The 22753-nt window shown below is 37.9% G+C and overlaps 1 protein-coding gene across 1 annotated transcript in view; it reads right to left on the bottom strand.

Annotated features, from left to right (window-relative positions):
- Positions 1–22753, bottom strand: part of LOC108740845 (voltage-dependent T-type calcium channel subunit alpha-1H-like) — a gene marked incomplete at its 3' end in the record, with an annotated part of 104821 nt that overhangs the window by 51320 nt on the left and 30748 nt on the right. The window contains exons 6-9 of the mRNA XM_025980254.1: positions 9550–9642; positions 8972–9319; positions 1877–2098; positions 349–553 (exon numbers count right to left, since the gene is read on the bottom strand). Coding sequence (XP_025836039.1) covers positions 349–553; positions 1877–2098; positions 8972–9319; positions 9550–9642 — 868 coding nt within the window. The remainder of the gene's footprint in view (positions 1–348; positions 554–1876; positions 2099–8971; positions 9320–9549; positions 9643–22753) is intronic.

Consider the following 22753-nt stretch of genomic DNA (forward strand, 5'->3'; position numbering starts at 1 on the left):
GTGACTTCTTTTTATTAAAGGCGACACGACCCTGCGCTATCCTCTGCTTTATATCCCTACTACTCCTTCCATCCTGACTTATCTGACTTCCTAGGTATCTAAAATCAGCCACTTCTTCTAATTTTTCGTCTCCTATCCTTATATTCGCTCTTTCCCTACTTTTTCTTCCCTTGCATACCAATATTTTAGTTTTACTTTTATTATGCGTAAATATTTTAAATTATTTTTCTTCGTTTTACAACATAATTCTTGCTTTTTAACTATTTTATTTGTAAGCTATTTACACCATATTCTACGTACGTCTTCTTATTCAACAAGCATTAAAAAAAAGACAATCTTCCACCTTACCTGTCTGTGTCATTTTCTCGCTGGAACAGACGTTTTTCTTTTCAGTGGAAGCTATGTTCTCGTTATTTAATAGGTCTGCCGAAGAACAAGGTGACGTCGGTGAACCGTCTTGCTTGTGCAACAGTATTACGTCGCTGAACATGACCGACGACCTCCTTCTTATGCTACCCTGGCTAAGCGGCGGCGACAGTAAGTTTGTGGGGCTCTGAAAGTAAAAGGAAAATCGGTATAAAATCTTTTTTTTTTTAAATTTCGCGGACATTGGCGGCATCCAACTAGAAGCACTGAGTGTATTTACGAGTTGTGACAATTAAGTTCTGGAAAATTAGTTATAATTCTCCACCTAACAGTGCTGTAGGGTTGGAACTTACTCTGTTGCTGTTAGTACCGATGGAAGTTTGAAGTTGGTGGGCTGTTTCGTTCAGTTTTATCAATTTTTTAGTAACGTCGGAAAAATGAACAATTGAAATCACTAGCAACGTGTCGTGATACAATTTTTATTAAAATCGGACAAAAAACATCTTGATACCTCCACAAATTGGAAAATGTGTACGGGGATGAGAACAGTCAACGAAGTTCAACTCCAAAATGATATTCAGGACATTTTCAATTACGAGTATATGGATTCTTCATCATGACAACGCACTCGTGCTTTCTTCATTGTGATTTGCGAGTAATTGGTCAAAACAAGGCATCCCTACATTGTTCTCAGTCCCCTACACCCCCGATTGAGCCCAGTGCGATCTTTTTCTCTTCCCAAAAGTGATATCCCTTCTTAAGGGTGCTCATCATGACGACGCAGAAGAGGGTAACACAGCTGTGACGACGATTATGAACTCTATAACTTTAAACAGCTACGAAAGGTGTTTCCAAGGGTGGGAAAGGCGATGGTGTATAGAGTTAGACGGTGACTACTGTGGGTTATTATTCGGTTGTGTTTCATTTACAAATCCCTGTAACTTAATTGTCACACCTCGTATATCATGATAACGAAAACTTTTTAATATGAATACATTGTAGAGAGTGATTTACTAGACACAAAAAACAATATTTTGGGTAACAGAAGTTGTCTAGGTATAAGGCCTTTTCTGCATGTTTTAGCAGGCGACTGCGATTTGTTTCGTGTTGGTCACTCGATAGATAGTTAGACGTTAAGTATTTATACAAAAAATATATAAAAGAAATCTTTTTAGATTTTCGTAGTCTTGTGATGTTACTTTGTTTGTTTTCTTTCGAAATCATTTTTTCGATTCGACGTATCGTTAACCTTGTAGGTCGGTTGGTCGTCGTTGCTGTTGTCATCTCTCGTAGTTTAGTGGTCAGAACATTGGTGCGTAAAGCCAAAGGTCCCGGGTTCGATTCCCGGCGGGGGTATGACAACAGCAACAATTTTTCCCTCATTAATTTGAGGTAGTTTGTAGTGGGTAATTAAAAAAATTCAAAAAATGACTTCAAATTAATATTGCATATTAATCCGCTATTAAGTAACTAACAATGTCATAATATTCTTTCGAAATGTTATACTTACTTCGATATTGTTAATTGCTATGTCCTGGTTGGAAGTGCAGGCGGGGACTCGCAACAAGCTCGGCCTTTTCGGAATAATCGCGGTCGCGGTAGACGTCGTCATCTCTTCGCCACCGTCGTCCACTTGTTTCAGTTCCTTCGAGGAGTTCTCCACCGTGGCTGGTGCACTAATTGAACCAGTCGTCGACGATACCACTTGGGGAGTTGGAGAACTCGAAAGTTGCTAGATAAGACGCCTCAAGTCATTAACATGTAATTTAATTGCTCGCGAACGCGTAAAATAAAAAGAGTACATGGTGGGTCTTGTTTCTATTGTTTGAGAGAAACAATTGGTCTAATATTTGCCTTCAGGATTTTTGAGAGTCTAAATTGGACGATGCACGGTGGATAGAGAAGGTTAGAAACGAGGAGGTATAAGAAATGATAGAAAAACACAGAAAACAGCCTCTCCTGCTAGCGAAACGTTAGGAAGCAACCCCAACTGATGACGCTCTTTAGAGGCGCATCAGGAATATTATTACCCTAGCATTTGTTTAAGTGATTCCTGTAAACCACACAAAAACTTTGATTAGGATAGACGGACCCGGAATTGAACCGGTGCTCTGCTGAATTCTATGTAATGGTCTAACACTCTGGACCATGCTGCTGGGTGAGAACAGAGAGTCAATAAAAAGGTGCGAGATAGATTGGTAGAAGACCTTCTTTAGTTTGGGGTAGCGGTAGACGTAGATTGGGTCACTTTTTGCAGTTATAGGGATACGAGAAGATTGTTCAAGGTAGAAAGAAGTTGGGGTGCGTGTGTTCGGTCTCAGGAACTTATGATGACGAATAGGGATATTGTTGGTCTTCTATAATTTTTTTGGTGTTCCATTTCTGCTAATGTTTGTAGGTGGGTAGTCTCTCCTACTTGCACCGTGTTAAGCCGTAAGGTTCAGCGGAGTGCCGGCCCTCGTTATATAGGGTGTCCCAGTTATAATAATTAATATTTATACCACAGATTCCTACGGACATTTGGAACATAAGATGTTATAACACTTTTGACTTTTGAAACAAAATAAAAAATTATAAAATTATAACAGTTTTGATGCCGGTCCTGCACAATCGCAAATTAATTACGATTGCCAGCTGATCGTAGAAAAATTCACCTTCAGTAGGTCGGAATCAGCTGCTTTTTGGGGTGATGTTATTGTTTATGTTTGGTATTAAGTTACGGATCAGCCGAAGAAAATGCACTCGCGTTAAGGTCCATTAGATGACTGAAACACGTTAGAAAAACTATGTACCTATCACAATCGAAAATCCCATGATCGTAAACTGAAGTGGACCTAATGTAGTCCATGACGTCGAGTATTATGTTATTTTAAATAGAAAAGAAATTTTAACAACTACGGAATAGTTAGAAGCGGTGCACAAACAACCCTCACCACCCAGCGTTTGGTAAAGGTTTGTAACATAACGTACTAGTGTACGAAAACAAATGTATGTGTTATGGTTGTAAAAGTTGAGACAAGATGCAGACCTACTTTGACCATTCACATGTGTTAAACGTTACTTTTGCCTGGCAGGGCTCATTAACCCCACGTGGGGTAATACAAGGATGTGTCCAGAAGGACCAAGTTGGTTATTTTGTTTTCATTAAATGTAAAAAGCTAAATATTGATATAACCTCGTATAATTACACTGCTGGAAGTGACTGGAATAAATACACATAATGTCGTAGTTTCTAACAGGTTGTTCAGTTTGCTTTGGATTGTTGTGGAATTTACTTGTTTGTTAGTGTTAGTTTATTTATTTAGTGGTCATTTCATAAAAGACTATTACAATAAGGACAATTAGTAGTGTGATAGTGCATTCTAGTAGGGTTCTTATTCAACCGTCAGTTGGTGGTGAGTTACATTACCAATGCCTATCGTATAATTCGAAATATTCCCGGTATCTTGGCCAAAATTCGCAGCAACTGGGTACGCCGCTGTCAGTGTTGCATTGAAGCGAATGGCGGACAATTTCAACATTTTTTATAAAAGGTACGCTTTTCTTTTTCACTTTTACCTTTTTTTTACAAGGTGGAAGTGCATTCGGCTTCTTCCCGGTAGGTACTTGTTACATCCACACTAGATCAGCTGAGCGACGTTGGTCGCCTAGATCCAGGCCCGTAATGAAACAAATTGTACGTTCAAATTTACAAAGACGATTTGCGAGCTCAATTGTCACTGGATTGAAAAATTGTATAACACTTTTTTGTTGTATTTTGTGTCAGGAACCCATGGTTTTTTTTTTAATTATTATAAATGGGACACCCTGTATAATAGTATTCTTGAATATAGTACGATATTGTTTTTAATTTTTCAAAAATTCAGTAAACTTTGACTATCAATTATCATTTTTGAATTTGATATTGACCGTTTAAACATAGATATAAAACAGAACAAGAAAAGGAACCTATTGCAATAGAGCAAAATCCCAGAGCGTTCGGCAGAAATTACCGCCGATAAGGTAACTGGCAGTGTTTAAGTATTTAACAATATTCTGTGAAACATTACGTAAAATTTAGCGTAATGTTTTTATGTTCTTTTAGCACCTGATATCTCCAGATTGGCCGTCGGGTAACAGGTATACATACGTTCAATGGACTTAGTAACAGTGATACATCAACCCCCTCCCCCCATTTGATTACTCATAAAACAAGTTATGTCTGACGGCTCTGGGATCTTGTACCACAACGATTTACTCAAATAATTAAAATATTGACATTAGCCCTTTTAGCGTCAAGCCACAAAATTGATTGCATCCAAAAATTCGAAAAGCAACTTTTTCAATATTCGGGTCGTCAGTCTTTTTTTTTCACATTTTTTTCGTAACACCCTGTAAGTAACGTAATATTCAGGTTCAATTTACCAAGTGACATTCATAATTAGTCACGATCTTACGGATAAAGTTAGCTAATGAAAAGTTTGAGTTCTTCTAAAGTTACCACCGAAAGAAAGAAAAAAGTAAAACGTTTAGCTGACATGTCGGAGTTGTTACAGCAGAATCTTTTAATCTCTGCAACTGCGGCTTTTAAAAAAATTCCACGGACTCTAAAAGCATTTAAAACGACTATCGGGAAGAGATAAAGAGCCAAAGTAATTACAGAACTTTTCAAAGTTTTCCGCCTTCTCTTAAACTTTCATTACCTACATATACATACGTATCCTATAGGTACTTGTATTAAGGTTACGTAGCGGGGTTTAATTAAACTTTGTTTGGTGGTGTGCATTTGGAAGAAAACAAAGTTTGCATAACCGAGAGTGCTGAAAATATGTTTATGAAGGCTGTTAGTGAAGAAAAAGGGTGTTTTCTTGAATGGGGCTCGCAGTTATCTAATATTAAGTTCAAAACTGTAATACGAGCTGAGTACATTATGTTTTCATTAAAATTCGAAAGTGTACAATCTCAAAAGAGACTATTTTGTTATATAATAAGAAAATTCTCGTAGCTTTTACCAATATATTAATGAGACGTCGGCAAAGATGACTTTCAAGTAAAACATTAATGCAACACAAACAGTATAGCTGGGACGTTCCAAATTGGCATAGTCCGCAATATATACTTCATTTACTTTCTGTAGCGATGTGCCCCTTCCAGTGTCTTGGATGCGCGCTGGCAAAATCGTAGATAGGGAGAAAAAAGCTCATTATACTCTCGCCTTTGTTCATTAAACATATTTTTTCATACAGTACCAGCCAAAAGTTTTGTTCAATCATGAATAGTAGTGCAAGTGAAAACAACCGTTAAAGCCTTTAGAATGTCTTCAAATATAAATAAACATCTCGTTAATATTTTCAGTAGTAATTGGTACCAATAACAGCACATTTGAGCAATGCAATTTTAGTGGATAAAATGGTCAATTAAACCGTACAGTACTGTACTAAGTTGTCTCCTTTTTTTTCTGGCCTAGTGCTGTTATTTTCTACTTTGCGCCGGTCAAACTAAAGGTCACATCGCTACAGAAAGTAAACAAAGTATAGAACACCTTAGGCATGAAGGTCTAGTCAGAAACATATTAGAGGCAGAAACGGGAGTTAGGGGTGGTAGAGGTAGACCTAGATTAGATTACTGTTCACAAGTAGTTAAGGAGTGGGACATTTTAGGGAAATGCAAAGATTAGCTCAAGATAGGAAGGAGTGGAGGTGCGCGTTTTAGGACTGACGCCCTTATTAAAGCCTTTAATATGTCTTCAAATATAGATAAACATCTCGTTGATATTTTCAGTAGTAATTGGTACCAATAACACCACATTTGAGCAATGCAATTTTAGTGGATAAAATGGTCAATTTTTCCGTGCAGTACTGTATGGATTACACGCTCCTCGCCGTCTAAGAGTTTGGCAGATAGTTGTCTCCTTTCTTTTCTGGCATAGTGCTGTTCTTTTCTACATTGCGCCTGTCAAACTAAAGGTCACATCGTTACAGAAAGTAAACGAAGTATAACTGTCGCATTTATTTTCTTCTTTTAACTTACTAACTAGACTAGAGGGGTTACTAACAGAACGATTACTTTTACTCACGACAGACATTGTAAGGAATATCATAAACGTAGAAAAGAGATGTCAGGTAGGAATTGCAGCGGACACTAATAAAGAAAAAGGAAAACATTACACAGATTGATGTATCACAGAAAGAGATGCAAACAAACAGAATTTCAGCATCTTACCAGAATCGGACTTTAATGAAAGTTCAACATTCTCAGGAATTTATGAAAGCAAAAATTCTTGTCTAGAGATATAATTCCAACCCCCCCGTTATAAAGCCGACCGATAATCTATTAATATTAATTTGGTGCTTTTTGGAGTAAAAATATAATTTATTTATTTAAAATTATAAATATATTTAGATCACCGCTTATTATAAAACATATTCGAGTTGAAACATAGCAAGATCAATATGATAGATGCATACAACTTCTTTTATGGTTTAACATGAAAGAAAGTTCAATTTTTAAACTTCTTGTACACTGAAAAAGCAGAACAAACAATTTTATTAGATACTAAAAAGTTAGTTCTTATTGTTTTTTATAAAGAGAGTGAAAACAAAACTAAGGAATACTTAATCTCTAATCTTTTCAATCTCCATTTCCTCCCTTAGATATTATTGTAAACTTCAAAGCTAATTAAGAGAACAAAAACTTTGTTATAGTAAAGAACAACTACGTTTCGTCTTTATTGCGTAAGGCTTCTTCAAATTAACTTGCAATCTACTCGGATGAAGCCTTATACAATAAAGGCAAAACGTAGGTGTTGTTTGCGATAATGAAGTAACTTTTGTTCCTAATTTCACTCTGACTTTTTGCAATAAATTTTTGTTTATCCATGTTTAAGGAATTAAGATAAATGCTTTTGTATTTCAATTTCAATTCATGTTTTTAAGACTAAAATTACTTAGTTGTGGTATCTACCATTTTTACTGTGCATGAATTTTAGTTCATACATTCTTCTAGTTGGAAATTTGTGAAATGCAAGTACAGAGATAATGGTAACTTCAGTGCGATGATTTTGTAAGAAATGCATTCATTCTTTTTGATTTATTTTAAGCTTGAAATTGCAAACACTCTACAGCATGCATTAGTCTTCTCACTGTTTTAGAGTAAAAGGTCGTTCTGTTCTATTTTACAAAGTCAAGGGTACCTATAAAAGCTTTACTGTTACCTCCTCTTTTTTAACAACAACTAAAAATTCTTCGTACACTTGTATATTCATGTATACGAAACTTTTTCATTACATTCGCTAATGTTAAAAAATTGACTGAAAGAAATTGATTAATTTGTACAACCAAGGTAATTATCGAGAATTAATAATTACCAAGTAAATTAAGAATTATAGACTGTAAATGATACATAAGTTATGTAGAGATGTTTTTAAAACATTAATATTTTTAATATCACATGAAATAGTTTAAGAAACTTTTAATTGTGGTTAATATTTAATATTAATGTGAAAATTCATTTAATTTTTGATACTAATAAGTATATACACATTAGTTCGATGAACCTGTGACTTAGTAAGTACGTTCGCAACTAAAAATAAAAATAAAACAAAAATACCGGTATGCAAGGGAAGAAAAAGTAGGGAAAGAGCGAAGATAAATATAGGAGACAAAAAATTAAAAGAGGTGGCCTATTTTAAGTATTTAGGAAGTCAGATAAGTCAGGACGGAAGGAGTGGTAGGGATATAAAGCAGAAGGTAGCGCACGGTCGAGCGGCATGGCCTAGAGGTCTAGACCATTGCTTAGCATTCGGGAGGACGCCGGTTCGATTCCGGGTCCGTCTGCCTTGGTCCAAGTTTTTCTGTGGTTTCCTTGGATCACTTAGGCAAATGCTGAGGCAGTAATATTCCACAGATAATCTTTCACTCTCTTCTGTCTTCATTTCGTCCGTCTCATCTTTCTCACCCGAACCACCACCCACCCATTCCCACGATTCCTGAAAGCAGGCTGAAGAGGGCCTTCCGCCCTACCTTCCGGCGTAGTCCGGAGGGACTGCCCGCCCACCAGCATTACTGCCTGGTGGGAATGAAACACCCAAAAGTTTTTTTTTTTGCAGGGTCGAGTCGCCTTCAATAAAAAGAAGTCACTCCTATGCTCGCGAACGATTAATTTAGAAATTCGAAAAAGATTGCTAAAGGTGTATGTTTGGAGTGCGGCGCTGGACGGGTGCGAAACATGGACAGAAAAGACAAGGTTAGAAGCGTTCGAAATGTGGTGTTACAGGCGAATGATGAGGATAACGTGGGTAGAAAAGGTTAGAAATGAAGAGGTATTAGAAAGAATAGGAGAACAGAGGACTCTATGGAAGTCAATAAAAAATAGGCGAGATAGGTTAGTAGGACACTTTCTCAGGCATGAAGGTTTGGTCAGAGACATATTAAAGTCAGAAACGGGAGTTAGGAGGGGTAGAGGTAAACCTAGATTAGATTACTGTTCGTAAATAGTTAAGGAGGTGGATTGTTCTAGTTTTAGGTAAATGCGAAGATTAGCTCAGGATAGGGAAGTGTAGAGGTGCGTGTCCAATGCTACAATGATACTAGAAAATTCGTTAATTTAGTATTACGGAGTAATTTACCATTTGTTTTATTTTCGGGCAACAAGGGTGGTGTTTTCGATTAAAATTGAGTCGTATAGTGTCCCCGGCTATCATTCTTTCTTCCCTCATCTGATCCCTGCGGTACCTCAGAAGCCTAATTTTCTTCAGTAGTTTCCTTTTGTGGCGTCTGTAAAGATGAGCGATATACTTGACTATTTCTGCGTAACAAGTGGTGGGTTCGCTGTTGTTAGTAGACGAGGCCAAAGTGCTCGTACTCTGGAACCTTGCTCGTTCCATTCGCATTCGCTCCATTTCTCGTTTTTTCGTTTCCGAAAATTGAGTTGCTATAACGACTAGGCACAAATTGATCATGAAGAAGGAACCAATCTAAAAATAAAGAATCAAAGAGAAACTATCGACAAATAGAAGACATTATTAGAATTTATACAACTTTATACGACTATGTGACCAATTTATTTATAAAGCCTTTTTTAAAACAGGGTTTGAAAAATCGTCAAACCTAAGCCATTATTGCCTGTTTGTATCAAATCATGCGAACTTAAGTTGCTCTTAACATTAATTGTTTTCACTTATTCTATAATATTGCAAACGCTTACAACAATAAGAAGAACGAAGTATATCCAATCCCAAAAGCTATGAGCGTCCTGAACGTAGTACATGATATCTGACCATCCTTCCAGAGATATGACCTGAAACAAAAACAAACGAAAATAATAACACATACCTAAAAGCACTGTTCTTAGCAAGTAAGATCGGAACAAGTTTATTTTTATCGTAAATATATCGGAAAGTTAAACAACAAATACTTTTTAATTAGACGGAAATAATCGTCATAGCTTGTCGTACACAAGAAGTACTTGACGATAGCAACACCGGGCTTATATACATATGCACTGTATGTAAAATTGCTCTAGAGACCCTGAGAGAGTACTCAACAAAGTCAGAACTGTTAAAGGACCGTCATCAAACCGTCAACGGACTATCGACTATAGGCAAGGTGATTTCGCGACACAAAGGGAAGCGAACTTGCAGATGACCTTAATAAAGCAGGTGTCCAACAACACCTCATTAGTCTAGAACCTGTTGTGAGTATGTACAGTAGCCTGGTCAAGCAAGAAATTGCCAGATTGGCCGTTTCAGAACTCTATAGGGACTGGGAACACAACAAAGATGCAGGCAGACAATGACCATCATCTCCCCCCCAAAAAAAGGAAACTTTTGGGTGGATCATTCCTACAAGCCACTAATGCTGGTGGGCGGGCAGTCCCTCCAGACTACGCTGGAAGGTAGGGCGGAAGGTCCCTTTTCAGGAATCGTGGGAATGGGTGGGTGGTGGTTCGGGTGAGAAAGATGAGACGGACGAAATGAAGACAGAAGAGAATGAAAGATTATCTGTGTGAATATTACTGCCTCAGCATTTGCCTAAGTGATCCAAGGAAACCACAGAAAAACTTGGACCAAGGCAGCAATAGACTAAACCTCTAGGTCATGCCACTACTGGAGGCAGGAGAAAAGTTAAGACTGTGGAAATCTTTGCAGGCCCAAGAACCCTAGACAAAAATTTTCAGTCTCTCTCTAGTCTCTTAGAGTCTTTCAGAGTCTTTAAGCGTCTTTGAGAGCGTCTCTCACAGTCTTTCACAGTCTCTCAGTTATTGCCTAAGTGTTTTTATGGATCTCTCACAGTCTCTGCATGAGAGACTCGAACGATAAAATTGTTAATTCAGAAATTCGAGTTTCTCACAGAGAGACAGAATGAATAAAACTGAAAAATTGAGAGACTCGAGTCTCTCGTAGAAAGACTGGGATCTCCGAAATATGTTGAACTCAGAAAATTTTAACCATGTCTATCGAGACACTTATTGAGAGATTCGACTCTCTCGTTCAGAGATTCGAGTCTCTTGTTCAGAGACTGGACACGAAATGAGGATCTACCTATGAGCGACTCGAGTCTCTCGTTCAAAGACGCTAAACAGTTTTTTTGACAGTCTCTCGATAGTCTCTCTCAGCGACAGCAGTGAGGCTCGATGAGAGACGGAGACTCTGAGAGATTGAACATTTTTATCTCGGGGAGAACTGTGCTACCACGGGAACAAACTGGGAATAACCGCCAGTTCTTTCTGTTCCTTTTGTGAGGTGGAGATGGAAACTGTTATCCACATCCTCTGTCAGTATCCCGCACCACCTAAACGTATTCGTCATACCTTTGGTTGTCATGTTCTACTAGCAAAAGACGTTAACACACACGGCGCTCCAAGAATACTCTCTTTTCGGAACGTTTTCCCTTGAAACATTAGTACGAAGGTAACTAAAAGAGGAAAGCCAAGATGTTACTTATGATTTTGAGGTTTGAACAAGTCTTAAAGATAGATATACAGTGGAAAAAGATTGGCATTTACAAAGAGTTTTGAAATAGCCTTAAATAAAATGTAAGCGGAATTGATAAAAAAAGTAGGGTATGAAAGTAAATAAAAGCATATATTTCGTGGATAGAGAGATAACGCACTTTCTCAGACGTGATGGATTAGTTAGAGGCGTTTTATAAGGGGACACAGGAGTTAAGAGGGGCAAAAGTAGACCTAAATTAGGTTACTGCTCACAAATAGTAGGGATGTGGGAATTTGGGAAAATACGAAGATTGGCTCAGGGCAGAAAAGAGTATCTTAGAATTGCTGACCTTATGATGATATTCATGTTTTTTTTACACCTTTAAACCTGTTACTCTCTACCACCCTCTTGCCTTTTTATTCGTTAAAATTGTTTCAATAGAGCGACTCCTTAGACATCCGCTTCTACTCATTTATTGTTTCATTCTCCGCCTTCTTTCATGCATAATGATATTATTCTCAAAAAAGGAATTATTTTTTTCCCATCAATTAACAATTAATAAGAGATGCTTATATATATGCTTTTATTATGGTGCTACCAATTTTACCAATTAGTAATAAATTTATTAGAAACAATAAATTGTGCAAAAATGGTTATTGAATATTTTTGGCTACAATAGTTGCTTTTTTAATTGGTACATTCAAAAATTGTTTTCGTCTATTCATTATTATTTTTATATCACGCTATTAATAATTCCCAACTCAAATTCATGTTTATAACATAAAAATATAATAGCAACGTTATTTATACACATGTGTATGCAGATAACTTTTTATTATTAATATTATTTTATCTTTATTTTCAGATTTCTACCGCCTTTTCTTTTAAATTTAAATGAGGAAGTTCCCTCTAGTGCTGCCATCTTACACCAAAACGACGAATAGGTAAGCAACAAGTTGCCACGTGATTCGGAAAACCACACGTGAAAGTGTCGTGGTTGAGTGCCGGCCGGAATCGTGTAATGGCGAAATGTGAGCCCCTTACATGCGTTTTTGCAAACTTTCTGTGAAAGATTCTTGTTTGTAATTAACATTTACGGTTAGGGCAACAATAAGTTGTCTGCGGGAGTGAATTGGACTAATTTCGGGAGTGCTTTTGCGAACAATAAACGAAGTACTTTTTTCATGTTCGTCAATTTATTACACAGGGAAAATGGCCGACGTTCTCGGTAAGCATGAAATCATAACTTGTTACTCTATTTTAACCGTATTTTTAAAATTATTGAATGTGAGGTTATGTAAATAGCAAAATCATATAAACATTTGGTATTTCTTATATTTTGTACTTTGATATTTGCGGGTACTTACGTATAGGTACGATTGAGATGCCAGGTATTAAACAAAAGTTTATTGGTTTATATTTTAGATTGTAGGTAGGTTAATTATTTATTTATTAACTGGATGGTACAAAATATCGACTATCTAGACTTTACTTAAAATATACAACAAATATTAGCTTTGATTTTCAATGTTGGTAAGTTTTGATTAATACAACAGCCCATTCGAGATGTTCATCTATCATCGATCTCTAATCGATCCTGAATTATTTGTAAAACAATTTGGATAGCTGAATTCAGGAATTTTATGTGAATCATCAGTTTGAATCATCAACGACAGTATAAAAACAGTTTGTTTCGTATTATTATAGTCAGTGCTGGCTATTGAAGGGGGGGAGGTGAAAAAGTGCTCCCGAGGGCCCTGAACCCTGAGATGCACCAAGTATAATTGTTAGTTAAATATAAAACCAAAAAATAAGTACAACTTGCTTTAACAAACTACCTAATATTTTTCTCAACTCAACAATAGAGAAAAACCTTAAGAGCTGTAATTAGTTGCTGAATGAAAGCGCTTTTTGACTATTTTGTCAATAGTCTATCTTCCAATTGTCCAGGGAAACACGACTGAAAAAGTATCAAGGTGGATGCAGTATCTCGAAACCGAAATGTAGTCGAGAAATAATTCGAGAGCTGCAGTTTGTTGCTGAATAATGGTGCTTTTGTACTTTTTGTTCTTAGTCTGTCCTCCAGTAGTCCAGGGAAATACGACTGAAGAGCTGCCAAGGTGGATGCAGTTTCTCGAAGCAGAAGTGGCGTCGAGAACTACTTCGAGGGCTACAGTTTGTTGCTAAAGAAAGGTGCTTTTGTCCATTTTATCCCTAGTCTACCCTCTAACTGTCCAGGGAGACAGACTTATGAGCTCCAAGGTGGATGCAGTTTCTCGAAGCAGAAGTGGCGTCGAGAAATAGTTCGAGGACTGCAGTTGGTTGCTGAACGATGATGCTTTTGTCCATTTTGCCCCCAGTCTTTCCTCCAGCTGTCCAGGGAAACACAACTGAAGAGCTGCGAAGGTGGAAGCAGTATCTCGAAGCAGAAGTGGCGTCGAGAAATAGTTCGAGGACTGCAGTTGGTTGCTGAACGATGGTGCTTTTGTCCATTTTGCCCCCAGTCTTTCCTCCAGCTGTCCAGGGAAACACAACTGAAGAGCTGCGAAGGTGGAAGCAGTATCTCGAAGCAGAAGTGGCGTCGAGAAATAGTTCGAGGACTGCAGTTGGTTGCTGAACGATGGTGCTTTTGTCCATTTTGCCCCCAGTCTTTCCTCCAGCTGTCCAGGGAAACACAACTGAAGAGCTGCGAAGGTGGAAGCAGTATCTCGAAGCAGAAGTGGCGTCGAGAACTATTTCGAGGGCTACAGTTTGTTCCTTAAGAAAGGTGCTTTTGTTCATTTTATCCCTAGTCTACCCTCTAACTGTCCAGGGAGATACAACTTATGAGCTGTTGAGGTGGATGCAGTATCTCGAGGCAGAAGATGCAACGAGAAATACATCGAAGGCAGCAGCTTGTTGCTGAATTATAGTGCTTTTGTCTACTTTGTCTCTAGTTTATTCTCTAGCTGTCTAGGGAACCAGGATGGACGAGCTGCCAAGATGGATGCAGTATCTCGAAGCAGAAGTGGCTTCGACAAATGGTTCGAGGGCTGCATTTTGTTACTGAAGGATGGTTTCTTTGTCCATTTTGTCCCTGGTTTACCCTGCAGTTGTCCAGGAAGACACAACTGAAGAGCTGCCAAGGTGGAAACAGTATCTCGAAGCAAAAGTGGCTTCGAGAAATAGTTCGAGATCTGTAGTTCATTGCTGAACGATGGTGCTTTTCTCCATTTTGTCCCTGGTCTATCCTCCAGTGTCCAGGGAGACTCAACTGATGAGCTGCCAAGGTGGAAGCAATATCTTGAAGCAGTGGCGTCGAGAAACACTTCGAGATCTGTAGTTCATTACTGAACGATGGTGCTTTTGTCCATTTTACCTTGAGTCGTTCCTTCAGCTGTACAGGGAAACACCGCTGAAGAGCTGCCAAGGTGGAAGCAGTATCTCGAAGCAGAAATGACGTCGAAAAATACTTCCTGGGGTTTTAGTTTGTTGCTGAACGGTGGTGCTTTTGTCCATTTTGTCCCTAGTCTATTCTCCAGCTGTCCAGGGAAACACGACTGACTGTCAAGGTGGAAGCAGTGTCTCGAAGCAGAAGTGGTGTCGAGAAACACTTTTAGTTTGTTGCTGAACGGTGGTGCTTTTGTCCATTTTGTCCCTAGTCTATTCTCCAGCTGTCCAGGGAAACACGACTGAAGAACTGTCAAGGAGGAAGCAGTGTCTCGAAGCAGAAGTGGCGTCGAGAACTATTTCGAGGGATGCAGTTTGTTGCTGAAGGATGGTACTTTTGTCAATTTTATCCCTCTACCCTCTAGCTGTCCAAAGAAAAACGACTGAAGAGCTGCCGAGGTGGATGCAGTATCTTTAGGCTGATGTGGCAACGAGAAATGCTTCGAGTGTTGCAGTTTGTGGCTCAACGATGATGCTTTTGTCCTTTCTGCCCCTTATATATATATCCTCTAAGTGTCCAGGGAGAAACGACTGATAAGCTGCCAAGGTGTATTCAGTATCTCGAAACAGAAATGACGTCGAAAAATATTTCCTGGGGTTTTAGTTTGTTGCTGAACGGTGGTGCTTTTGTCCATTTTGTCCCTAGTCTATTCTCCAGCTGTCCAGGGAAACACGACTGAGCAACTGACAAGGTGGATGCAGTATCTCGAAGCAGAAGTGGTGTCGAGAAACACTTCGACATGTGTAGTTCATTGCTGAACGATGATGCCTTTATCCATTTCGTCCCTAGTCTATTCTCCAGCTGTCCAGGGAATCACGACTGAACAACTGCCAAGTTGGATGCAGTATCTCGAAGCAAAGGTGGGGTCGAGAAATACTTCGAAGGGTGCAGGTTGTGGTTGAACGATGGAGCTTTTGTCCTCTTTGTTCATAGTCTATCCTGCAGGTGTCCAGGGAAAAACGACTGAACAGCTGCCAAGGTAGATGCAGTATCTCGAAACAGAAGTGGTGTCGAAAAATACTTCTGGGGTTGCAGTTTGTTGCTGAACGATGGTGCTATTGTCCATTTTGTCTCTAGTCAATCCTCCAGCTGTCCAGTTAATTCATTTTGTCGCTATTGCGAAAACGATTGAGGAGTTGTCAATGCGACGCCACATATACCTTATTATGAAATAGACATGAAGTAGAGAAACACTTTAGGGGCTGTAATTTATTTGCTGGGTGGTGGTGTTTTTACCCATACAGCCACTAGTCAGTCAGTCTACTGACTTATGAGCAGCCAAGCTGGTACTCAACATAGTGTATTTCAGAGTAGAAATGGCTAGGAGAAAAACAGCTCCAGCTGTCCAAGGAAAAACTACTGGACAGGTGTCTTCTAGACACTACGCATGCTGTATCTCAAAAAGCTTTTGGAGAATGTTGTAGGATGTACAATTTGTCGCTGAATAATGGTACTTATCATCTTTCAGAACAGTATTTTTTTGTATTTTCCAAAATTCGGCTAGTAGCAAATTAATAACAAATTATTATGCATTTTAGGAATAAAAATATGAATCAGTTTGTCGCGCTAACTTGAATGCGAGCAAAGACAAACAATCGTAATTATTTCTTGTATCTCATATAAGTAATGAACATTTTGGTAAATAATTTCAATTTTCTGGTTTAATAAGTATCTCTGTAGGGTTAAACGTTATGAAATATTATAGTTTATAACTGTTGGTTATATTAAGATTGGCAATGGTTCGGTGGTTTAATTGTAATAGTAATGAAAAATAGTAAAACTCCAATTGTACTTTATTGATCAGTAACGACAGAAAAACGTGTTAACACAAAGGGAGCTTCATAGGAACTAAATTTTAAAATCTACAAAAGTCTCTGCAGCCTCCTTAGGGCCATAAAACCCAGATGTGGCCTAAAAGTGACCTCGACAATACGAATAGATATTTCTACAAAACTAAACTCATCGTTGATTNACCGAGAGCTAAACTACCTTTTCTGTTGGTTATATGAAGATTGGCAATGGTTCGGCGGTTTAATTGTAATAGTAATGAAAAATAGTAAAACTCCAATTGTACTTTATTGATCAGTAACAACAGAAACGTGTTAACTCAAAGTGAGCTTCTTAGGAACTAACTTTTAAAATGTATAAGTCTTTGCAGCCTCCTTAGGGCCATAAAACCCAGATGTGGCCTAAAGTGACCTCGACAATACGAATACATATTTCTATAGAACTAAACTCATCGTTGATTTCCAACAATAACAAACATCTGCATAAGGCGATTTAGTGTCAATAACTTGATCTTAATCAACATGCTTACTTGAAGCAATATCGTTTGATCGATGATTTACTGATGATTTCGATAAATTGCTAATTAAGAACTTAACGTACGTAGGCATGTCAATAATTTGCATGGGCTGAAGATTCATTTTAAACATTCAAACGTTCATTTTAAAATTCCTCTTTTTTTTCACCACAAACTTTCTTTAAACTAATTAATTAACGACGGAAAATGTCAATTCGCCGGGGAGGGGGCTGACAGTATCAGTTCGCGAACGTACATGGGAAGCAATGAGGCCAATGATATTCTATTAACTTTTGAGCGAATTTAAATTCCACCGTGAACCATTTATTCGTTCGTATAATCCGCACGCGAATGGCCTTTTTCAAACGGATTTGAAAATTACGTGTTCGGAACTGTTTAATTGGACTGCATTTGTTTCCATATAACGGAACATATCCAGCCTGTTGTGAGCAAACGAGGGCGGACAACAAGCAGGTATTAGAGGGATTAATGTTTCGTAATTATCTATTATTTAAAGTTACGCCTAATGACGCTTTAAAACTGCTAACAGGGGGCTGAATAACTCATTACTTTAATAGGCTCGTGGTTGACGCTAAACCCCGCGCTATTGTGTCCAATTTATGAATTAGATGCATATTCATACATACTCGTACACAGGTGGCTTTGCTTTCGATGTACCAGTAATATGTGTATTTACACAAGTGTTTATAGGTATCATAATATTCCAAAACATCAACATAGGATTGTTTGTTTATGTAATTCTAAGGAAAATGTCTAGTGGTGTTCGAATTGTAGGTAGTCGATTCGAATTGAATCAATAGTATATTACGTATTGAGGGAAGAAACAGGGTTATCTCAGACTGCATGTGCATATATATACTATTATACTATTTTTTGTCTTGTTTGTGCGGAAAGCTTGTCATTAAATTGATTGTTGGCGAAATAAGAGTAAATGATTTAGAGGTTAGAAAAACATTGTAATTGAACAACTGATTTCTGCGCATGCCCATAAACTTCAGCGCATGCGCTCAAAAAACTAATTTCATTTCCTCCCCACTAAAACACGGCTGAAAAGAGGCCATTTCTTCCCTATTTCATACCATGCAAAACGAGCTTTCCGCGCTAACATTATTGGAATTATTTTCTTTTTTGAAGATTATTTTTTCTCGAATTTTCGATTCTACATCAGATTCGAATATTATTATTCTATTTGATTCGAATTATTCGTTATTCTCAATATAAGTTACTCCTAAGAATTGTAAGGTACTGAACATCATTTTATGTGTATTCAAGTCAACATAACATACGTTCCAGTTTTCTTATCTGTTGTAATTTGTATGAGGCAATACAAAAAAACACTCTTCGTATGTTTGTCGTTAATCTAAGCGCAATTTCTCAATAATGTTCACATGCAAAGATGAAAATTTGATGGAGGCGTTAGACAGTGTCCACTGTATGGAAGATACAAGCCGGTACATCTTTCAAATTTTATAATTTAGTCAAGACTACATTTATTGTTTAGAGATTAAAAAGAATTGTATGTTTTTATGACACAAAAACTGATAAAATTTTGTGTCGAATTGTTTTACAAAACAATTATACTAATTAACGTAGTTCAAAGAAATGTTATCCCTGTTTACATGAAGTTACCTTAAAATGTTCCCGCGTTTGTCCATAACATTAGGTATTAAATACTTACTGAACTTAAAGAAGCTCAAACTAATAATTTAGGTCTAAATGCCTAGCGTACATACAGTACATATAATTTACCATAACACTTCAAAAGCTTGATTTTGTCATAAGTTTTAACTGTTGGTAAAAAGAAAGGTGCTCGTAAATTATATTTTTTTTCAAAAAGTTTATTGCTTCGGAATGTACCAGCTCAGTTTTACGAAAGTTATATGTATAGTACCTACCTACTACACCAAGTGAAATCGGCAAAGTTAATCGTTTAACTATTCCAAACAAAAAAACATTTTAAAAGCAATTAATCAAACAGGAATTTAGTGGAAAATAAATCATAACTTTGACAAGAATAATAGAGGGAACCGTAAATAAACTCTCCCGCAATAATCCCTACACTCAAAGTGTGCAAAAAATATGTCCGCATTTTCAAAAATTTTTTTTGGTAATCAGGGGGAGTCTCATTTATCTCAAAACGTCATTTGTAGATGATATTATTCATCGACGTACGGTACGTATTCAGCATACAGGGTCTGTTCTGAAAGTTTTCGGAGGGACCCTTTTCACGTAGGTCGACTGGTGGAGATGTTAATTAAGCCGTGCACCTGTCGCGTGTCGCCATTCGCTCTCCAGCCTTTTCGTAGTATAGGTCAATTTTATAGTCAACCCATAAGCCAAGGTGCCTCAGCAACCATGTGATGAACCATTTACACCAGTCATTCTCATAGTGACCTATATTGACTCTTAGGGGTAAACACCAAACTGCGAAGAGCCCACGTCAACGAAAACAGAAATTGGGGTGCATGAGATGTAAATGGGGTCCACTAGAATGGATCCTGTTTTGGATTTTTATAAATTAAGAGTAATAAATAAAGTGCTTTTGTGCCAAAAACTTTGAAACTAAATTTGAGGATGTTTTGACTGTGCAACACCATAGTGGATTATCGATTCATAATTTGTAACCTTAATTTAGATGAAATAATGTCAAGCGCTGTACCAAAAAAGAAAGTATGGTATCCACCCGTTTATATGGTAAAACTGCATGTGAAATCTACTAAATGATCAAAAATGCATACAGAGATAACGTCATCGTTGATCGAGTGTTTTGAACTGGCACAAGTTCTTTCACAAGGGAAGAGAGAATGATTAACGCTCAGATCAGCGCTTCAAGAATCACAAAAGTCGAGGACATGGTAAAAACGAAAATCTTTTGAACTCTGGCCGCAGATTGAATGGGCATACGGAGGACAGTCCTTGAAAGGCTGTGAAAAGGAGTCTCCCATATCTGTGTAGCAATCAGTGATTCCCGGATGCTTCACTAAAAAAATGGACCGAACGACACTACTTTCGCTAGCTTGGATTGCCTGGCTAAAGGCCTTGCCCCAACGTTTCCCCTATTACCCTACAGCTCATATGTCGCTTTAGACTTAATCCTCCTCCCAGGTTCAAACGAGTTATAAGAAGACCGCACCACGGCTCGATCCAGGTCATTGGAGGGGTGTCTGAGTTTAACAAATTTTGACAAAAGTTTTCGCGAACAGTTGCTGAATTGGTGATTGGAGTTGGTTTCTAACGTTTCGCTAGTAAGAGTGGCGAATTTCATCATCCAGCATCGGAGATGGAAGGACCTCTGTAGAAGCTCCCCACTCGTGCTAGTAAAAGGTTAGGAAGCAACTCAAATCCATGACGATCTTTAAACCTCAATCAGGAAAACCGTTTGTGCGTTTATGTTTTCAGAGTCGCTGGATGGAAACGGATCTAATTCGAAGACTATCAATGCGATGTACCGATCATCATCATCATCATAAGGTCGTCAGTCCTAAGACTGGTTGGACACGTACCTCCACTCTTTCCTATCCTGAGCTAAACTTCGCATTTCCCTGAAACTAGAACAGCCCACATCCTTGACTATTTGCGAACAGTAATCTAATCTAGGTCTACCTCTACCCCTCCTAACTCCTGTTTCTGCCTCTAATATGTCTCTGACTAGACCTTCATGCCTGAGAAGGTGTCCTACCAACCTATCTCGCCTATTTTTTATTGACTTCCATAGAGTCCTCTGTTCTCCTATTCTTTCCAATACCTCTTCATTTCTAACCTTTTCTACCCACGATATCCTCATCATCCGCCTATAACACCACATTTCGAACGCTTCTAACCTTTTCTTTTCCGCCGCTCCCACTGTCCATGTTTCGCACCCGTACAACGCCGTGCTCCAAACATACACCTTTAACAACCTTTTTCGAATTTCTAAATTAACCGTTCGCGAGCATAGAAGTGACTTCTTTTTATTAAAGGCGACACGACCCTGCGCTATCCTCTGCTTTATATCCCTACTACTCCTTCCATCCTCACTTATCTGACTTCCTAGGTATCTAAAATCAGCCACTTCTTCTAATTTTTCGTCTCCTATCTTTATATTCGCTCTTTCCCTACTTTTTCTTCCCTTGCATATCAGTATTTTAGTTTTACTTTTATTTATTTTCATACAGTACTGATCTGTCAGTACCGCTTCCATTTTATTTAAAGCTATCTCTAGGTCCTCCTTGCTAGATGCTAATACTGCTATATCATCTGCAAATCTAAGCATACTAATCTTTTGCCCTTGCACATCTATCCCTACAGTTGTACTGTCTTTAATGATGTTGATCGCGTCTTTGATGTATAGATTAAAAAGTAGCGGTGACAGTGTGCATCCCTTTTCTACGTTGCATCCCTACCGTACCGATGTGCCGATATTATTAATTTTTCTTTTTTAATTCGGTCAGACTCTGCGTAATTACATTGAAAATGACTATAGCAGTACCCTACTATATTCGAGCGTATTTTCTGTATTACAACATTACAAGCGACTTCAATGTGTTGTTATCATTACATTTTGGATTGATTCACACAGACCATAACGATGACGTAAATGCAATCTGTAAATAATTTTACGGTATACTTCGTAAACACTTTATAAAGTCAGGCTGCATTCGATTACATTCGATTCGCCATAAATAAATATAATGTTTCAAAAATAGTTTGTGTTCAATAAATTTGGTGCAGTGCTAAATAATAAAATTTACTGATGAAAACCTGAGATCGTTAAAATGAAAGCGGGTTTTAAAGATGTAAAATTTTGCGGTTAAGAAGCGCGTTGTTTACGATGATGGGTCTTTTCCATATTACAAGCAATAAAGCATGCTCGTACATCTGTAAAACGTAAAAATGTAAACAGGAAACTTTATAGTCAATAAACATTTGATGCTCGTTTCGTTGGGCGATGCCGAAGCAGTTGAATAGGCTTTGCATTTAGAGGTATTCTCCATGTGCATGTCGGCTTGTCACGATTTTATGATTTCGTAATTTAAAAGTCAAATTATGTGGATATTAACCTTTTAGATTCACTTTTTAAGGCTCTCTACTTCTTATTCCTTATAACACTACCCTATTATTAAAACCATTAACTACTTGTGAACAGTAATCTAATCTAGATCTACCTCTACCACCCCTAACTCCCGTTTCTGCCTTAAATATGTTTCTGACTAGACCTTCATGCCTAAGAAGGTGTCCTATACTTCGTTTAGTTTCCGTAGCGATGTGACCTTTACTTTGACCGGCGCAAAGTAGAAAAGAACAGCACTAGGCCAGAAAAGGAAGGAGACAACTTTATGCCAAACTCTTAACCGATGAGGAGCGAATATCCGTACAGTACCGCACGGAAAAGTTGACCATTTTATCCACTAAAATTGCATTGCTCAAATGTGCTGTTATTGGTACCATTTACTACTGAAAATATCAACAAGATGTTTATATATATTTGAAGACATATTAAAGGCTTTGACGCTTGTTTTCGACTCGCACTACTATTCATGATTGAACAAAACTTTTGGCAGGTACTGCATGAAAAAGTATGTTTAATGAACAACAGTCGAGTGTATAATGAGCTTTTTTCTCCCTACCTACGATTTTGCCAGCGCGCATCCAAGACGTTGGGGCACATCGCTAGAAAAAGTAAATGAAGTATACCAACCTATCTCGCTTATTCCTTATTGACTTCCATAGAGTCCTCTGTTCT

Source organism: Agrilus planipennis, unplaced genomic scaffold (assembly GCF_000699045.2).
Source record: "Agrilus planipennis isolate EAB-ADULT unplaced genomic scaffold, Apla_2.0 scaffold297, whole genome shotgun sequence".
In the NCBI taxonomy this organism is placed as follows: domain Eukaryota; kingdom Metazoa; phylum Arthropoda; class Insecta; order Coleoptera; family Buprestidae; genus Agrilus; species Agrilus planipennis.